This window comes from Dicentrarchus labrax, unplaced genomic scaffold, assembly GCF_905237075.1.
Source record: "Dicentrarchus labrax unplaced genomic scaffold, dlabrax2021, whole genome shotgun sequence".
NCBI lineage: Eukaryota > Metazoa > Chordata > Actinopteri > Moronidae > Dicentrarchus > Dicentrarchus labrax.
The window spans coordinates 9,308,680-9,329,958 of NW_026136711.1; the positions used below are offsets into that span (position 1 = coordinate 9,308,680).

Genomic DNA, 21,279 nt, shown 5'->3' on the forward strand with positions numbered 1-21,279 from the left:
ATATGAAAACACACAGGGCCCTTATAAAGCAACAATGCTGAACCTATTTTAAGCAAGTTGTTGTAACTCCTTTTATATAATTGAGATTACATAATCCAAAACTATATTCGGATTACATTTGAAAAAAACTTTTAAAAAACTTTTTTTTAAATCATAGTTTGTCAAGAATTATTTGACTACATTTTCCATTTTGTATTTAAAAATGTCAATTTAAAAACTTTTTTTTTTTCATGATAAGCAATTATCATGGTCTCTGGGCTCTGTAGATCTTACCAGGCGAATGGTGTACAATGCGTTTGAGGTCAGAGCTGCCACACATCTGACTGACTATATTGAAGTAATACTATATATTAAGTAATCTGGCCCAAAAAAACATTATTGTGGCCGAATAAAAACAGTAAATCTCTTAGTCTAAAATGTGACAGTAACAGATCATTACATTCATTTTATACTTTTTTTTTTTTTTTTACATAACTTGAATAAATCATTTAATAAATGAATGTGTTAGATTTGACAGCAACTGACACAAAACTGGGGTGGCCAGGCATTTTGTAGGAGTAGCAGTCCCCACTAGATCCGCTCCTGGTCTGACCCAACACTGTACGGATTTAAATGATATCATTTAGTTATGCATATTCATGAAGAAATCAGTCTTTTATTATTATTGTTATATTATTGCAATCTCCTCCTTATCATTTTGGACTGATGCTGTGAGAGGTCACCTAAATCCACTGGATAGTAGTTTTACTTTGAAAGGTCCGAGCGGATCTTTCTTCTTCTAAAGGCTCGAGCTCGACTGTGGAGGCGCTGCTCGGGTTTGGGGAGAAAGGGGTTAACGAATCAACCCACCCCCCTTCCACAAACAGACCGGTGGCCTCTGCTCGGACTGCGCGGACATGCAGCCTGTGCCAGTCAGTGTGAGCCAGCCGCCCGCAGCAATGTACGGTAGCCGTGAGGTACAGCACAGCAGCTAAGCCCGCGGTCCTAACCCTTACCGCCGCTGCCACCTGCACACTGGACATCCAACGATGTACAGGGAGATAAGGAGCAGCGAAGGTCAGCGAGCCGGTTCGATGCTCTTATCGGTGATAAAGTAGACGCCGCCGTTAGAACGAAAACAGCTCCTTTTTCGCATGAACCCTGGCAGGACTCGGCTCGCCTTGTTGGTCGTCTCCAAAGACTCAGGATGAGGAAACCCAAAGTCATCCGGATGGTTTTTGCCTTGTGTCTGGGATGTTTCATTATGGTCATCCTCTACTTCAACAGCAGTCTCAAGCCAGGTGAGCAGACAAAATACATTGTTTCTAAGCAGTGGGGAAAGGAGGAGAAAGTCTCCACCAAACTTCATTCAAAAATGTCACATATTACGGTTGATTCCATCAGTTTATCACCACCACTCTGCCAATTAGTTCAAGTCGTTAAGTCTAAGTATTTCCCATATATCGGCAGTAAAATACATCTAACAAAATGAGAATTTAGATCTGTTTCAGGATGTAGGAATATATACACACAAGCATAGGAGAAATACCCCATTTTTTTAGAATTTCATAGGATCTAACCAACCAAAGTCACATAAGCCATATATAGGTTTTCTTCATTAATTTAAAACATATTTTGGACATTAGAAATATATTTTGGCATGGAAACATGAATGTCTGTGTTGTCTAACAGTATGGCCTGTTTATCAACCCCACTGGTCTCACCCACTGTCAATACTGTAAGCCATAGCGATAATCTGATGCTAGTATGTGAATGGAGAAAGTGGTGTACAGTTAGAATTACTGACTCCCTCCCTACCATCGTGTCCGTCTTTCTACACTCCCACCCTGCGTCTGGATTTCCCAGAGAACCACAGATCTCGGTTGAGGAACAATTTCATTACAGAACTGATTAGTGGTCTGCTTCCTCTGCTACGTGGAGGGAGGCTGGGAGAAGTTGCAGCTGGCTGGTATAGCAGGGTTGGCCCTCACTGAGATCTGTTTCCACCTCTTCCAGGTTCCCTCTCTGCCACATACAATGGCCTCATTCAGACCCAGCTATATCATGCACCAAAGAAGCGTATACAGCCCATACTGTGAGGGGCGTTTGGGTTTTTAAGAGAGAGGTCAGTCAGTTCTGGATGTGTGTGATGTGTGACATGGAGCAAAGACTGTTCGGAGTAATTATAGGAACCTATGAAAGACCAACCTCTTGTGGAGACCAGAGGGATTCCATACTGTCATACTTCTGAGAAGTATTTGCTTGAAATATGCCGTTACACCACTAAAGTAAAGTTTTGGGGCAATTGGAAGCAGTCAAGGTAAAACAAAAAGTCCCTTGGATGGTTGCGCACCGTTCATCACTGTAATGTTCAATTCATTCCAGGAGTTCTTTAGTGGTCATGATTTATTTTAAGTAGCTGTTTCATGGACCATTTTCCCCCTGAATTGTCCTCCTCCATTTAATATATTCCCTTCACGCAGGACTTTCTCTTTGATTTTGAAGGAGAAACAATACAAGTCAGCGTTGACATAATGTGATGCCGATCACAATTTAACGTTCTTACTGTATATTAAATTTGACTGTATCTGCGCTGTTGTCAATATTGGGCCTGTTTCACATCTCGTGGTTGTGCAGTGACGACCATCGGCTGTGTCTTGCTAATGTCCAGTTAGAAAACTACAAAGTAGCTAGCTACATGGCAAGCTTTATCATTCGCAAGATATGACATATCAATGTAATCAATGTTTTTATATTAAACATGGATCACATTACTAGTTATATGTGAAATGCTTGCTCCTCTGACACTGAGTCTTTCAGCTCATTGTTTCGGTTTTATGGCTCACACCTTAACGGTTTTGGTTGACTCTCTTGGCTCTCATCTTGTTGTTTTCAGCTGTAGCAGCTGCTCTGCATTAAACAGCAGACGGACATAGCTGGTGAACATAGTGGAGCATTAAGCAGCTAAAGAGCCAGATATTTCCATCAGGAGTGCTTGGAGACTAAAACAGAACTAAAAGCACAGTATTGGCATGGTCTTCAGGTTGCAAAAACCTGAAAACCTAATTTCGCCGCCTGTGTAGATGACTTGATTCATTCAAATAAAAGTGGATCATTGTGTCAGATAGGTGTCAATAGGCAGCTGATTGATAATGCGCTTTCCATATCACTTTAAAAGTTCATATCTAATCAGTGCTGATACCAGTGCCCCCGTGGCCAAACAATCAGTTAGTGTAGGTTTAAAGGTCCAACTCCCTTGCTTCACCCATCCCTTCCAAATGTGAAGGAGAAACTATACGGTGGCTGCAAAACGCTTGCAGAACAGCTCATTCTAAGGTTACATAAACATAATGATTCCTATATTCAGGTGATTTAACCAAAAAGATCCTCCTAAATGTTACACACTGGACCTTGAAAGTTAATTCAAGGAAACTAATGATGACTGATTGCAAACTGTGAAATAGAAAAATGGATGGTGGATCAAGTTAATATGATAGCTTCCTCCCTTTTGCACTTCGATTCTCAGTTCCTTCAAAGGTCAACAGTGTTGAGACGATTTGTAGATGGTCAGTGGAACAAATTCTCATGTTTAAGTTTGCATTAGTTGAATTAGACGGAAAAGCAATCTAGTGATCATGGTGATTCCACTAAAATGAACTGATGTTGTTTTAAAATCATTTAGTTTTAAATGCTGGGATGTTAAGGTCCAGTATTCTTTTTTTTAAACTAAGGCGGCAACAACAGAGTAGTGGCTGCACTGTAAGCAGCACTGTTCAGATAGTTCACTGTGTAGTTTATATGTCCCTGGAGGATTACAAAGTATATCTGCCAAGGGAAGAATTAGATCCAAATCAAAAGTTCTGATTTTGCATAAAGTAGTCATAACAAAACATGGCTACACATATTTATTGTTATTGTTAATATTAAGAGCAACAAAAGGGGCAGTGGCAACAACCTATGTTAGTTTCTCTTTAAAACTTTCTGCTGACTTTGCTTCAAATCCTGATGCACTGCCCGTACACGTGTTCATGTGCTTAATTGCATTTTGCAGATGTCTAGAGGTAATTTTTTGAAGACATGCACAACCAAGCACAGGACACAAAGCACTTATTTTAGCGCTATATAAGTGAACGGTGAAACATCTGAAGGTTATTATTTTCCATTTAAGAGGTTGCCTCTGGTATCTTGGTGTCGAGAAGCTTGAATGTAGATTGGAATGCATCTCATGTTTCAGGCATCAAAGCTGCATGTCAGCATTAAATCAGTTTAAATTGGTTTCAGATATGCAGCCAGTCTGTCCTATTTGCATTTCGAACACCTTCACCTTCACCTTCCCTCTCTTGCTCCATCTGGGGTAAAGGTCATATTGTTTGTTCCAAGACTATATAAAGCTGCAATAGAGCAGCCACATAACAAAGGAATGCACTGCCAAGTCAGAGTTGCACAGTGTAAAATTGTCTTGTTTTTGAATTGTACTCTCTGCGCTAATCTAAATTTAGGTTAATTACATAGACGCAGAGTGGGTTCGCTGTACATGTATCCTGCACTGTCAAAGACACAGAGGATGGAAATAGTAGTTTTACAGAACATGAGATGCCTCCCACACTGCAAAAACGGACCAGTGTAACCAGTCGTGGCATTACTCTAAAATCTGTCTGTTGGGCTGACAATACAGATCATATTTCATACGTTAGACTGACTCAAGGCAGTGAATCTTGAGTTTTGTCAATCTTTTGAGAATAACAGGAATTTGTCGCTCTGTTCCAGAAGAAATGACTCGTTATGATGGGCATTTCTCCCAATGTGTGGGGTCTTTACTACAAGGGCAGCTGTTTCTCTATAAAGTTTGCACAGGCTCAAGAGCTGAGGAGGAAAAAGGCTATGTGGTGAAGCTTGGTCTGGAATGTGCTATGTTGTGTTTTATAGTCAGGATCTTCTCCTGCACGTCCCCCTGGAAATGAAACCCAGGAACACTGATTTATATGTCGGCGGTAACATTTACAGATACAGATGTTGAGGATGTTCTAGCTATTACAAGCTGAACTTGAGACTATGGTTTGGGCCTTGCGGCTGCTGTCATTATCCTCATACTGGAGTGGTACCCCCACCTCATACCTTCCTTGTCTGGGCTTGACTGGAGGCCACAAGAGTCATAAAGATGAACTGTCAGCACTCCAGCCTGATTGGAACAGCAGTTGCCAGTTGAAATCAGTCCTCTGTCCTCACTACTGTCAGATCCTCAGTCATCCGGGGCTATCTTTGACAGGGCAGGATGGCCCTGCTGTTCCAACCTGTTGTCCTCCCGCCAGCTGCATATTCATGGCACAGAATGGCAGGAGCTGATGATAAAGCAAGTGCATGTTTTTTTTTATTCCATTTAAACCATCTGCTTTTAGCGTGATTTGTTCTCTCACTGTTGACATTGCTCAATAAGACCTCCACTCTACAGAGTCTGTTGTTTCACTAAAATCTGTCTGCTGCCATGTGGTACCAAAATAGTTTTTAGCCACACTGGCTGCTCAATAAGGTAAAAATAATCTCATTAACTTTCAATCTTTCAGTCGGAGACTTTCAGGTAATAACTGGTAGCTAATGGTGGCAGTCGGTCTACTTGTCCGGACTGACAAATGTTGGATGGATTGCCATCAAATCTGGTTCAGACAGTCAAGGTCCCCAAAGATTGAATCCCAAGGACTTTAGTGATCCCCTGGCTTTTCCTCTAGTGCCACCATCAGGTCAAAGTATTCAATTATCCAGTCAAATATCACTACATCTACAGTTGGACACTTTCTGACTTTTTTTCATGTCTTGGACAATTCCACCACAATTCACCACACCTTATTATTTTTACGCATTGCGGAGAATAATAAGGTGATCAACATGGTAAACACTTAATATTATTTTTTTTGCTAATATTTGACTCAGATTGGACTTTTTCATGACAGTGTGAACAGCACAAATCACATGGAATCTGATCTAACCCCAACTGGTCGAGGCAGACAGCCACCCACCTAGAGCCGGGGTCTGTCCGAGGTTTTTTGCCTCTTAAAAAGAAGTTTTCCTTGCTGTCATCGCCAAGTGCTTGCTCGTGGTGGGATCTGTTGTAAATAATGTCTCTGTAAATAATTTTATATGGAGTACAGTCTAGACCTACTCTATTTGAAAAGTGTCCGAAATTGATCTGTTCAATTCTTAATTGGGCCACTTTCATATGTGGTCCAAATCAGGTCTGATTGTCTGATGTGACCTCAGTGTGTTGTATCAGAATTAATGAAACTTTTATGTCACTGCTCACATTTGTCATGTGGGTCACTTCAGGACTGTGACCTGTTAACACTGGAATCTGATACAGGAGATAATAATTAAAAGATAATGTGAACAGCCCAAAAAAAAAACAATCATATCTGAGCAATAAATCTGAAATGAGTGCTAAGGCTTGCAATGTGTCTTGTCGATCGGTATTCTCTGCCACATGGCTTGTGAGGGAGTTTAGAGCACGTCAACTCTCCAGTAAAATGATTAAAACATTGGAGAGGATTCAGGGGAGCAGGAACAGCTTGTGACATCCAACAGCTGCATATGTCAGTGAACAACAACATTTGATTTTCCTCAGTTTTTTTTAAATCATCATCACCCTGTTAGTTTGCAGAGAAATGTTTGCACTTGCAAACATTTAAAAGCAGGCGTGCTGGAACATGCAAGGGGATAACCAGCTAATATTTCAGTTAACCAACTAGTGTACACCAGACCCTTGTAGCCCTGTTTTCTCTGAACAGGATGAGGAAGACTCATATCTCACATCTGCATACATTCTTGTAAGACTCAATAAACAGACACTACACCACCCACATGCCTCTGCTTTTGCGCTGCCACCCTTTACACACACATTTGTAGCCTAAAAGGATCAGGCTTTCCCTTGGACAGTGTGTCTCTCAGTAAAACTGCTCTTTGGCAGGAGAGGCCTAGGAGGGGGGGAGGGGGCCCCAGTTTTCCCAGTGGGACCTAAACAGAGCTCCGTTTATGGCCTGGACAGGAGGAACACACATTAGCCTTTCTATATTTTGCATTTCCTAAGCCCTCGGTTCTATACGAGCCAGGAGGAATGCTGCAGTGTTGGGTCTAGACAGGGTTAAACCAACAGGACTACTCCTTCCTTTGAATAGGCCTAAGGTGGGGTTGGTGAATCTTCCCAATGGTGGAATTTGAGCTAACAGCTGAGACAGTGTTTAGTTAGAACAGCATATGGATCGAGTCCATAGCTTGAGAAGTTGTGTGTGTCTTTGTAGCATTTTTTTCCCCTCCACTTTTGGAGACACATGCACACAAAAATATTGTCCTTCCTTCACAATGTGCAGTCCCTCTCTCCAGCTGTTCAGCTTTAACAATTCAATCAGTTAAATCTCTGATCTTTTCATCAGCCTCTCCATTAAATGCCTTATGACAAAGTGTGGATTGTAAATTTCCTCTACTTGCTGAGTAATGCCACATTAGCACCGCAGTGATGATACACAATGCACTCTTTCAGCCCAGCCAATGTGCCATCTCAGCGTGTTGCTGAAGCACTCACAGTCTGCCAGGTATTTGTCAGTTCCTAAATTATTTCAGACATTACCTCTGCTGACTGGTGTTTCATTTAAGAGGGGTGAAAGAAATGATGACTTTGGGAGGGTCATGTTGGAAACGTGCTCCTGAGTCACTGTTAGTAAGGAAGTGGTAGCCTGTTTAGAAAACAGTGAAATAAATCAGTGTACTGTAGCAGAATGCACACCCCATCTCAGCAGCTCAAGGCAGAGGACAGAACCTTCCTTTGGCAGCAGCATCTCTGACTCCGTTCATTCCAGTAATAAGCCATAGTTTGCACATTGTGACAGAGGTGAGTCCCCTGAATGAGAGGATTATGGATGTGTCTCAATGATTAGCTTTAACCTCAATGAAACTGTCCCTGTCTGCATACAGTCACCCGAGCAGCTATTGGCCAGCAAATGGCCGTGCCGTCATAAGGTTTCCTCTGCATCATAATATCTTACCAGGTTTAAAGTATTTTATTAATTATGTTCATCAAAATTCATTGTAATCAAAATCCACATGATGCACACTGTGAATGATTTATTGAGGCCTACTCACACCAGCGTTTAAAATGCGATATTTCCATTCCAATGAATGGTGGGCAAATTAAAATATGCAAAACTTTTTCTCATTGAGTTCAACTTTGGTAAACTTTGACTTGCAAATTTGTGGCTTTGACCAATAGAAAGCTGTCTGGACTGTGCGGACCTTTTTCCCCCAATATATATGTATTTTAAGCTTTTAACCTTTATTAGACAGGACAGCTCTAGAGATCAACAGGAAGGGGGGAGGGAGAAGGGATGACACGCAGCAAAGGGCCACAGGTCGGATCTGAACTCATGGTCGCTGCACAGATTTAGCCTTGGTACATGGGGCGCCAGCTGTACCAGGTGAGCTATCGGACTGTGCTGACCTTTTATGATACAGAGAGCCAGAGAGTCCAAAATAGAGTGAGCTATGGTTAGCCTATTAGTTGTGCTTGACCATAACTTGTAACCTCCTCCAATGGTCTGCAAACAGTTATGGGACAGAAGTCAATGCTGCAAATATGTCTTGACTAAACTGTGTGAACTTCTTGTATAACAAAATGATGTACAATTGAAGACATGTACAAATGCCATGGGCAAAATAAACCGAACAGCAGAATAGCCGAACAGAGAGAAGCTCCGGGAATTATTGTGACTGGCTAACATGTTAGCACTTAGCCTGCCAGCTACACTTGTTGGTATAGTCACTTTGCACCACATAAAAAATAGAAAATTGGAAAAGTGAATTTAAGTTTCTAAAATTCCTTTTTTCATTTATCAGATCAATGTATAATTAAGATTTTGGGGTTGTTTTTCTAATTTTCTATTAGTGAAATGTTGATTTCAGGTAACGCTGAAAGAGTCGATGGCTGAAAAACTTTCAAAAACTAAACTTGAAATAAAAGCAATGAGCACACGTGGACATTCTAAAACTGATAATGTAAATTGGGTGTGCCTTAAATCTCTGTGGTTGAAGTTTCCTTGAGCACAACACCAGGCAGTTCACTGGGATGGACAGAAAGCAGTCGGCAGTATTTTTGAGTTGCCCGCAGTATGTGATCTGTAGTAGGATGGGTAATTCAAACACATCACAGGTTCATTCCTTCAACACTCAGTATGAAAAATCGCATGTAATATCAACTTTGTATCCTTCATACACTCAATTATTCCTCATAGTTTGGTCATAACTACACATTCAGTCACACTGGCAGTCTCCACCACGAGTGTGTCAGTGGGTTTACAGCTCATAAGCTGCTTGGCACCCATGACTGGCCCGATCACACCACAGTGTGGAAAGACACACACACACACGCACGGTAACTTAGCTGAGTCTTCCTGTAGTCTCAAAATTGTGTGTCAGTGCTTCATTCAATAATAACTGGGCTCTTATATGCCACTAATTAGCATCATATCCTGTGTATTTGTAAATGCAGTCGCCTCCAGCAGATGACAGATGTTATTGCTGCCTCAGCAACTCTGGAGCTTAATACAATGCAGAGAGGATATGTATTATTTAATAAGGCTCTTCTGAAAGCAATAAAAACACACTGAAGTTAATGGGACTCCTACATTAGTCTGATTGATGACACTACAGAATGGCAGTCATGAGATCTGTGAAGTGAGCAGTTGAAACAGATGTCTCACTCCTTTGCTCGACATTGAGTTGGATTGATTCCTGACTTGCAGCTTTGGAGCTGTTTACAGATGTTTACAGATGTTTACAGATGTTTACTCCAGTGAAAACTAGCTTTTTCTCTCAGTGAGGAAACTGCTGTCACTGTCAAGGCACGTCTGAGGAACATTTGTGTTGCAGGACCAAATGCTGAAGTGGATATCATACCAGCCATTTTTGCCTGTCACATGTTGATGTGTGGACCCTGTAAGGCCTCCTATCTATTGGCTAATAATGTCTCACAGTTTAGTAAATACTGTTTTGGGGAAGAAGTGGGTACTGCCATGAAGACACCTGGAGGCTTAAACCACTTTAAACTGTTAAAGGTGTAGTTGGACCTTTTAGGGAGAAATGCTTATTCACTTTCCTGTTGAGAGTTAGATGAAGATCAATACAACTCTGATGTCTGTCTGTTCTAAAGGAAGCAACCATTTGGAATGGTATAGACTGGAAACTAAAAAGAAAGAAAGCCCGGAAAGAAAGAAAGTAATATTGAACTTTCAAGCTAAGTTAATTAGCAGGCAAGACGGCGGACATTCCTTTAACAAGTAAAAGCACCAGACAATTTATCTTAAATTAATTTATTTTAGTCAGGGACCATAAACATGATAGAAATAATTACTGCCATGGGATGTACAGGTTACTTAAAGCCTGTTTTTATCTTTTGGACATAAGTAGCATGTAACTGTCACATATCTAGATTTAAAAAGCATCTGTATCCACAATGCTGCAACATGTGGCACAGATCTGTTGGACGCCTCTCTCTGAACAACACAGCTGTGTGTTATTTAACATCACACACCTGTGGCTCAAAATGTGATTCTTCGAAGAATGAGGAATTGTTTTAAAAAATGAGCTCCTGCGGAGATGTGCCTTGGCAGTGTTTGAAAGACTCCTGTTGTTCCTAAGTGTACGAGTCAGAGACCAGCCAGTAGTTTATTTGAGTGCTAGCTGTGCTCATCTGTGGGTAGACTGATCGTTGTAAATGTAACTGCAGAATACTTAAGAGGAAATGGGGGATTAATATAAGAAATGGATGTAATACCTCTTGTCTGTCAAAGATACCATTTAATGCAACATGCTCAACATCCTGAGAAATTTGTATATTCACTGTATTGCAGAGAGTTGCATCATAAGATTGGTACCATTCTCATATCTGTCTGTTAGATATGAAACTGCAGCCAGGAGACAGCGTTGCATAAATAGCCTACTCCACAAACTCACTGCTCCCAGCTGAGAAATAGTCAGTTAAACACATACACTTTAGTTTTTGTACAGATTAAAAATAAACAAGATGTAACTTGAGTTTAAGTGTATTTCAAAAAATGGGAAATTATTCCTTTAGTATAAAATAGACACAGAAGACACAGAACTCATTTCTATCCTGTTCTGTTGTGTGACTGCGGCAACATTTGATTTAAATTGAAGTTTACAATGTATTCGATTTCACAGCTGCAATCTGTAGCATTGCAGCTTTGTTCACAATGTTTGCCCAAATGAAATTCTAGGTCCAGGTAGTGAAACTGTGTACTGTGGCTCTGTGAAGCTGTGTAATCTGATGCTGGAGTGAAAGCACATCCCTGCAAACAAGAGCTCAAGCTTGTACACAGCAATGCTTCCCAACATACTCTCCTTGGTCCTTTGGCTTCTCTTTCTGCTTCTCTTCAACCCAGAAAGTCTGACAAAAGTCACTTTTTAAATATAGACGGTTGAATGTTGGACTGCCGAAGCCTTTTTTTTATCCACCATTACAAGAGCACTGGAGCAGATAAAACTGTGGCAATTACAAACCAATAAAAGTAGTTTGCTCTCTAAGTTTCTACTGTTTTACATTTACTTTTTTTGTGTTTATAGTACACCACATAGTATCTGTCTTTGCAGCCTATAGACTTGATAGGTGCATACCAAAGGTTTTCTCCTTCACAAAGAACAGAGGCTGTGGTCAGTTTGGATTCTAGTCACTTGGATTTTATTCATGACCTACATTTACTGTGGAAAAAAGTAGCATAACCAGTTTCTCCACTGTCCATCCATGTACTTATTTTGTTCCAGACATGTCTTTGCTAAAACATTGTAAAATTAACAACGAGCTAAAACCAGCTTTTTTGACCGTCACACACGGTCAAAAAAACTGGTTTCTGCTTGAGGATATACCATAATTATTAGTATTTGTTAACCTTGTATTGGTGTTGAATATGCAGAAAGTGCTATTGTTTCATAATGCACTAGTCTGATTGTTGCTTCAGCCAAACACATCTATGCTTTGGAATCGCTTTCAGTCAGATTTCATGATATTTGTGTTGTGTTTCCTCAGTCTTGGAGGCGGCCGGTGACAGAAGCAGTGGGCAGAAGTCAAGGAGGAGTCCTCTACAGACGCTTTATGATGGTGACCAGGTCAGTTCTCTTTAGCCGCGATCCCTCAGCCTGTAGTATCAGCCCTTATTAAGGCCTAGCCGGAGCTCTTTCCCCACACATTAAATATTTATCTGTAAGTATTTATTCAGGCTTAACTGCATTTCGAATGAAAACTCTATTTGAGCTCTGATGGATAAATTAAGTACTCTTGGCAGAGGTAATGATGGCTGGACAATTTATGACCCTGAATCCTTGTGTGTTCCTGGCACTGATGCCTGGTCTGTAAGGACGGTGTGTGGAGAGACTCAGACAATAACTGGCAGACAACGCTAACAACAAGCAAGCTTGGCCAAATGTTTATTGATGATTAGTGGTCTTATATATATATATATATATATATATATATATATATATATATATATATATATATATATACACATTATATTTTATAATGGTTTTCCTACATTGTATAATATTGGACAGACCCCATAAGAGCAATTGAATTCAAGTACATACAAAGTTGTACATTTATTTACAGTGTAAGAGTGGCATGAGATTGGATTATGATGAAATATTATTCACTGAGGGGAATGGCTTTCTGTCACTTTCAGTAGTGACAGAATGAGAAACAATTAGTGAATGATAATAAAAGGCCAGGGTAATACTGAAAGGTTAAACATGCATGTTTATATGAATGCATTTATTATGAATTTAAAGCTAATATGTTTGTTTTTTTGCAAAATAGTTCACAGTGAGCATGCAGCAGGGGGTTAGAAAACATTTTATCACAGTGTAGTTTATATATGGACAAATATAGATAAAAATAGATGTCTCTGTGATACCCATAGGTTTCTGAAGAGCCGTTGTGAAGCACCTGTGACGGCTTTAAGCCTAATATAATTTAAACTCTATATTCTATAAAAATTCACGCCCTATACAGTTGTCATGAACAGGGAATTTAGCTATATAGACCAAAACAGTTTTTTGTACCAGGCTGTAAACATGTTTATTTTTGCTGTAAATTTGTCCATTCATCAGTAATAATAAAACTGTGTGAATACAGGTGTTGGCCTTCCAGATGAGCTCACTTGTCTCAAAAATATCATCATCTGTCATAAACTAAAACTTGTGTTTTTGTATTTGTGATAGAAAATAAACTGATACAATGAGATAATGATGACTGACAAATAGATGCTTTAAATCCCATTTTCAGTATAAAATACATTATCAGCTTCAGCAGGTATTTCCTGTGGTGGCAGAAATTGTAAAGTTGTAATTGGATTGTTTAGAAACATAAAAACCAGTCTAAATGATCTTTGCCCAGATTTCAGTGTACAGGGGGTTGATAAATCCTGCTAACTGCTGTGAAACCTAATGTAATCCTCCTTTTGTAGCAGTGTTTTCTAAGGCGACTTAGTTCCTTTAAAGTGTATGCAGTTTACATGAGGTCTACATTATGTTGTCCAGCCCCTGTTTTGCATTCACGGTCAACTGTGTCATTGTTTCCCAGCTTACTTGGTGGATACTGTGTCTGCAGCATCTAGACTTGTAATGACATTTCTATAATGTGATCAACTCACAAGACTCGTGTGGTTTCAAGGCTAACAACTGCAGAAACCCTGGAACAAATGGGAACAATTTCTTTGCTGTCAGCTGATGAAGGATTACAGCTATTTGCTATCATTAGTGAGTGCATGACTAGTTATAATGTTGAGTTTATTTGTCTTATTATTAAATATTATTATTAGAGTGTCTGAAGAGTGATTTTCCCTTTACAAGGAGGGTTCTGGCTTTAAATCTCAGTCCAGAGGGCTTTATAAAACTGTGCATAGGATCCATAGCAAAGGTTTTTGGTGACAAAAACAGTACTGTACACATTATGCATGCAATTTTCACAATCAACTTTAAAATGTGCGCACTAAGACAAGCCTCATATTTCTCACTCCCACAGTCCACCATAAATGGTCAATGCAGAGCCCTCATGACTATTAATATTGTGTAACCGGGAGGATGGCAACAGTTTTACAAACAAAAGAAAGTTTGAGAGGCTGATGGTTGCAGTTCTGTCAGCAGTCAGTTCAACAAACAGGACCTTTCCTGAAATGAAATGTGATCAGACAGTGGATGCTAAGAAGTGCACTGCTGCAGGCACAGGCAAGAACACACCAGAGCACACCTCTTCATATTTGTAAAGCATCTATAAACACGCCTGATGAGACTGTACACTGAATATTTGTAGAAAGAAACACTGTATTTTATTCCTGTATGCGTATACATGTTCTCTCATTTTAGTAGATATGAGCCCGGTGATGTGCCTCCTGCACGTCCCATGCACATTTGGCCCCTGTCCAATGAAAATAAAAATAAAAATTAATTGAAATTGCACCGGCGGAAAAAACACAGCAGTATTAAGAGATTTTGTAAATATGTGCAATGCACTGTTCTCCAGTTGTATAAAGTTATTTCATGCAGTCCTTTTTTATTTTAGGCCTAATTGATTAAATGTAGCTGTAGGATGATGTGCCCCTCTGGACCAAATAAATACATAATAACTACAATTATTGCATGTATTATTGCTGCTGCTGCTGTTATTATGGTAATTCTTATTATGAGAGAATTACCCACCATCCTCCTGTTTAAAGAGGGATGACATCATTGTCTGAGCGGTTTTTTGAGGAAAATTAATTTAAGCCAAAAAAACCTTTTTACAAAAAACCCTTTGTTAATATTCCCAAAGAGGGCGCTAGAAGTGTTTTTTAAGGACTTTGTAGTATATATGGACAAATTTAGTTCAGGCCAATACCCAAACCTGTTCACAGTGACTCCTGTGGATTATCCTCCTATACAGTTGTGCAGGGACATTGCTATATAGACCAAAAAGTTTTTGTACCAGGCTGTAAACATGTTTTTTTTGTGTAAATTTGTCCATTCATCAGTAATAATAAAAAAGATACAGGTGTGGCCTTCCAGACTTGTTTCCATTACCCTCGATTGGAGAAGTATAAGCAGAGGTTATAGACACAGATATGTCAAAACCTCAGCTAAAAAGCAAAAGAAACTGAGACTGTATGCCACATTAAGCTACCACTAGGTGAAATTCGGGTGAACCTTTAGGAATCTTTAAGGTTTGGGGAAGGTTTTAGTAATTTCTCTAGAAGTGCAGCAGACAAATGTCATGCTATGGAAAAAACATTTATTTAAGCAGGTAAGACCCGTTGAGATCAACAATCTCTCTTCCAGGACAGCAGCAACAAGCGTTCGAGAAAACAACAATAAATACAAGAAAGCACATTATACATTAACATGTCGATGTATTACAATATCCACGCACAGTGACAAGCACCAACCGATGTATTCATCATTGTCCTTAGAGCTTTATTTTATGGTTTTTCATGTTGCATCAGATTTCCTGGAAACCACAGTTGTTTAACTATGTTGTAAGCTAAGTACAGTGCTGCTGAGTGTGGTAAGCTGGCATTAATGTGGTTTTAATGAAGCTGGTGTTGCACAGCGTTTACAGTGACAGTACTGTCTAAAAAGAGGAGGCAGAATGGAAGAACTGTACAAAGCTGATTCTAAAGCAGCACACAACAGCAGCTGAATCAGAATGATTGAAATGTCCAGTTCTGACACACTCTGAAGAAAAGAATGTGATGTTAAAGTGATAAAGGGTCTATAGACCGTAAAGACCTTTTCACAGCAGCCACCTTGACATTAAATAATAGGATAAACACAGCAGTGCTATAGTGCTCAAGTCTGAGAACGGACTTGAGGACTTGTCTCTGACTATTCTTGGAGTTGTTCACCCACAACTAGAACATTGACATTGTCTGCCTGGTAATCATGGTACCAGGCAACCAATCATCTCATAAGCAATGGAAAAAGCCTTATTTTTATTCTGTCTCGGCCTTGACTCTCTCATTTGGACTTGGACTTGGCCTTGACTTGGACTCAAAAGGTTTGTTAATAGCCTGACTTGTGCAATATATGTGCATTTTGAACAGCGTAAGTGCATATAGCTATTGAGGACGGGGGACGGCACAACAGTACAAAAGCCATGCTGCTTCCATGTTTGAACCTGAGTAGGAGTAAGCAGAGGTATGCAGGAAAAATAGGTGTATGACTTTAAGTTGTCAGCATCTTAAACCCAATCCAGTTAAATCCATCAGTCTGGCACCAGTCCTTATAAACCATCTCAGCTGAAACCTTGAGGAAAGTATCTCCTGCTCTGAGTAACTAAGTGGCTGTAACCCCTGACCTTTGTGATGTCTTTATCGTTGTAATATTTCTCATATCAGGCACAGCTGCTTTGATGTTGTTTTATCCTGCAGAATGGTCAGCCATCTTTGTTGGATTACACTAGTGACATTTATGGAGGAGGATTTATGGGTGTGAACGGACACTATCAGGGAGCTCAGTAACTTTAGAGTTGCATTTGATGAGAGCAAGAGAACAGTTATGTTTATGGAGGCACTTTTTTCTTTTATAGAATACATACAGCACTGAACACTCCAGGGAAAATCTGCAAATAGTATGTGTTTGGAGCTCATTACACAGAATTCCGACCACATACAACCTTTTTTTCCATTGTTGTCATGAGTTTTGAACAACAATAGCGACACTGCATCACTGGCAGCTGAGATATTAGGATTTAAAGTTCCCCGTTTCCACCCCAACTGTGTTTTGGAACAAAAGCACATTTTATGTTGAATACACAGATGACTCAAAGTGCCAAAAAATAATAGCTTGTCGGCACAAAAGGACTGTTGTGGTTCAATTTATTACAGTGTTTGCTTTTTGAAATTAAAGAATTAAGGGGGGTTTTCTCTAATAAACACCCCTGGGTGGGGCTCTAAATAATCACTGTCTCTCTATAAATCCATACATATTTGCAGATATTCATCCATGTGAATGTTGGAGTTGTTCTTGGAGACACGGAGCAGTAAAAGTGGCAGTGCAGCAGCTGTTTCCAGTTAAATCTCCCTGTGAGGAGTAGGAAGGTGTACATGCCAGAAAACAAAGCAGCTCCAGCAGACATCATTTACTTTTAATTGCTTGTGATATTTTCTTTGTACCTTTCCACTTAAACGATTCCCCAGTGGGAGGAAGCTGCTAAGCTGTCTGGATGGAAACGGGCAGTGAACTGGATTAATGCAATATTATTTATTTACACATGTAAATACAGCATGTATTTGTCCTCCTTTGCTCATGCATGCTGAGCTTTTTGGATGTGCAGCAGGGAATTAAGTGAAAGTGAAGGAAATGGAGCATAATGGACTGCAGACCGGCATCCCATTTATTTTGACAAAATAAACCCAGCTCTATAGACCATTGAACATGTTCTATTATTGATTTCATCTTTTGACCAGTTATCAATGGTTTTGATTTGACTGATAAACAGGATTATAGCATAATGAAGACATTTTGATAGAAGATAATTTGTCAGAATATTCAAAATATTGTAGGTTAGATGGTTTACAGCCTAAACCATTTAACCTACAGTAAGATGATCATATATAGACAGACATTCAGAGAATATACATACATAAGATTCTCAAATTTATTCTATTCAGATTCAAATCTCAAACCTTGGTTGCTAAACTTCATTTGGAGTTGTGTTTCTGGCCACCTGAAGTCCAATATTCACTGTCCTTTTAGCCTGGTTGTAATATCCAACTCCTGAGGGAAATATCTTTGTGTTTGTTTGGTGCTGGACAGATATTGTACAGTGGGTTTATTGCAGCCACTTGCAGCATCTGAAAACAGTGTCAATGAGAACGGTGAGAATGAACCAGAACAGAAGGTTCAGGCCTTAAAACCAAAATGATGAGCTGAAAGTCGCCAAAACGTGCTATCAAGCTGAGGGGACTGGCTGAGTTGGGGGAAAATTCCCTGTGGTTTTGTCACTACCAAGTTTCACTTGACACATCATTTGATTCTTTGTTAATATTAAAATATTGATTATTGCAAACATTTCTTTAACAAGAGTGAGAGAATGCAACCCTAAGAAGTTCTTGAAAAACAAATAACTCCTTCACAAATTACAATTCAGATTGCGTTTTATGTTATGTACGTACCATCTTTGTGCACCAAAACATCTTTAATTTAAGTGTTATTTAATCTAATGTCAAATCATAGTACAAACGATCTCTTCTGTCTTTACACTGCTTTCAAAGGATCTTGCATAGACTAATTGCCTTTGGTTTAGTGAAAAGCAGAACGCATGGATTTGGCTACCTTGTAAATCTTGGATTAAACTAAAGTGCAGCTTTTTGCTACATTTGATACATGTATATGTAGCCAACACACTTACGAAGATTTTGGCATTCTCATTGAATGGCATGTTTGTTGTGTGGTGCATCCTGGTGGCTATTTAAACATACTCAGAAAACGCTATTAAATTGAGCATATTGCTCACATGAAGGGATTGAAGTCGGAGCTGGAAAGACAGTGTTGTACACATATAGTACACAAACTTCTGCTGACAGAGAAGGGGCAGTGTTGGCCCGACAGTCTTTGGCCAGTCCGGTGTATCCTTGATGTTCTAGTGTCTGCCAGTAAACACAGAGAGCCACACATAGTGTCAGGCACCGAGTCAAACCGAGCGACTCAGGGCTCCGACCGCTGCAGTGGTGAGCCAGGCTGAGTAAATGAAAGAAGTAAATAAGGCGTTTGTGCCACGACGAGGCCAAGCTGAACTGGCTGACCCGTGGTTTTATTAAGGCAGTATGCGGATGGCAAGGGATGGACCATGATTAAGACCTCCAGAGGAGAAGTATCTGTAAATATACTTTCTCACATTCAGGGAACTGAATAGGTCTTGGCCCTATGTAGAAGCAGGATTTCTGTTCCTCTTGGATAACTTTTACATTATACATTCTGGCTTGTAATTCTCAGTATGGCCTCCTAGGGCTGACTTAAAAGTAACACAAAAGTGACATGAGCTTTTCTCATATCACGAATGCTTAAAGGGAAATTCCACTGATATCACTTGAGTCAGTGGCAGTTGGCTCTGAAGACTTGGTGGTGCCCCATGTACCAAGACTGAGCTGAACAAACTGAGAGGTCCTCATGTTAATTCTGTTTTGTATAACTTTGGTCTTATTTTCATTGTTTTGGCCATCATTTCTATTAGTTATGATAATAATAAGATGCTGGATTTAGCAGATGTTTAGCTTCTCTGCTTGAAAATGATCAAACAATTAATCAATTATCAGAATAGTCATAGATTCATTTTCAACTGAATGTTTTAGCTCTAAATTCAACACTGTTTTTTGGAGTTAAAAAGGAAAGAGAACCTAACCAGAATATCAGTAGCAGACCTTCATTGCACTTGGAAACAATGTGCACACGTGTGGTCAATCAAAGATGAAGCAAGTCAGATGGATGTTCGGGCTTATAATTTTACCATTGTCATTGTTTTTGCCAACAGATACGCTGGGCCTAAGGGTTTGTTTGAAACCTGTCTGATTGCTCGTGTTTTTTCCTTAGTCTTTTTTCATCATCATTCTGGACGCATTTCCAAATCTTAGCAATTAACTTGAAGAGTACAGTGATATTATAAATTATGGCCCAAACTGTGTAAACTGGAGTTATCCTTTAAAAGTAGACTAGTTATAGCTTCATCTGTTATTACTGATAAATAGTTCCTCGTCTAATTCTTATTTTCCTTCTCCCTGTAGGTTGAGTCACCAGTACAGGTGATCCATCAGGGCCGACGGGAGGTGTTAGAAGAAGCCTGCCGCTCCTACACCCGCAAACGCAGAGTCCTGATCCCGGAGGACCTGAAACATGTCATCGTGGACGACCAGCACGGCTTGCTGTACTGCTACGTTCCAAAAGTGGCCTGCACCAACTGGAAGCGGGTGCTCATGGTTCTGACAGGTGTCACCGGGTCCCTCCGAGACCCACTGGCGATCCCCGCCAATGAGGCCCATGTCCCAGGAAACCTCCGCACTCTGTCGGAGTACTCCACCTCCCAGATTAACCAGCGTCTGCGCTCCTACCTGAAGTTCGTGTTTGTACGCGAGCCCTTCGAGCGACTGGTGTCTGCGTACCGCAACAAATTCACACGGAGCTACAACACAGCTTTTCATAAACGATACGGCACAAAGATAGTGCGGCGTCACAGGCCGGACCCACAGCCAGAAGCTCTGGAGAGAGGAAACGATGTCTCCTTTGAGGAGTTTGTGTATTACCTGGTGGACCCCGCCACCCAGCGAGAAGAACCGTTTAACGAGCACTGGGAGCGGGTGCACTCGCTGTGCCACCCCTGCCTCATCCACTACGATGTGGTGGGTAAATACGAGACGCTGGAGCAGGACTCCCGCTACGTGCTACAGCTGGCCGGGGTGGAGGACCAGGTCAGCTTCCCCACCTCGTCCAAGAGCACCAGGACTACAGGAGACATGGCGGCCCAGTTCTTCCACAACATCAGCCCCTTCTACCAGAAGAAGCTGTACAACCTCTATCGAATGGACTTCCTGCTCTTCAACTACTCTATACCAGCCTACCTCAAATTTAGATGAGGCTGGGTTTTGACTTGAACTTGTGGAGCCTGGACTTCTTTGTAGGCTTTAAACAGACACTGCAAATACTGTTGAAACTGTATATTGATTAGGAGCCCCGCAGACAGAACATCAGGCTGAAGAACTTCTGTGGACAGGAGAGGACCTTTCATCTCAAGATGAAAGTTGTTGCCTAAAGAAGGCAGATGATATTTTACTGTAAACGGTGATCCAGTGGATGTCGGTAACTGCCTTTGAATGTGTGTAATGCCATTCAACTTTTGGTTTAATTTCGGTTGTTGTCTGCTGTTAAAAAAATGTAATTTGCACAACAAATGTAATCTCTACAAGGTGCAGTAGCATAATTAAAATATTAAAATCCTTTTTAGACAGTGAATGTCTCCAAACGTATGTGCCTTTGAACATGGGCCTTTTTTTCACTTCAGCAGACAATGACAACTTTTGTAACTGTGACTGTTTGTTTGTTGATGTAGGAAGAGATTTTTGTGTAACTATGATATTGTCTTAATTTATTGTGTTATTTTTGACTCTACAAAGTCAGACAAACCAAAATAGGTATATAGTTTCTCTCACAATTTTCAAATAAATGCATTTCAGCAAGAATTTGTTTGTTGGTGTGAATATTGGAGTTCTTAATGTTCAGAAGTTCTGA

At 40.3% G+C, this 21,279-nt stretch overlaps 1 protein-coding gene across 1 annotated transcript; it reads left to right on the forward strand.

The window, feature by feature from the left end:
- Window positions 1–796: 796 nt before the first annotated feature.
- Window positions 797–21,230, forward strand: LOC127372224 (carbohydrate sulfotransferase 11-like). The gene is made up of 3 exons (XM_051415729.1): window positions 797–1,280; window positions 12,059–12,138; window positions 19,782–21,230. Exons 1-3 carry the CDS (start codon window positions 1,187–1,189, stop codon window positions 20,625–20,627), a joined length of 1,020 nt encoding a protein of 339 aa, XP_051271689.1. The 5' UTR covers window positions 797–1,186; the 3' UTR covers window positions 20,628–21,230.
- Window positions 21,231–21,279: the final 49 nt, after the last annotated feature.

Coding starts and splice junctions, on each gene's coding strand:
- LOC127372224 (XM_051415729.1), top strand. CDS start 1,187: ATGAGGAAACCCAAAGTCATCCGGATGGTTTTTGCCTTGTGTCTGGGA. Junction 1,281..12,058: donor CAACAGCAGTCTCAAGCCAG/GTGAGCAGACAA, acceptor GTGTTTCCTCAG/TCTTGGAGGCGGCCGGTGAC. Junction 12,139..19,781: donor CGCTTTATGATGGTGACCAG/GTCAGTTCTCTT, acceptor TTCTCCCTGTAG/GTTGAGTCACCAGTACAGGT.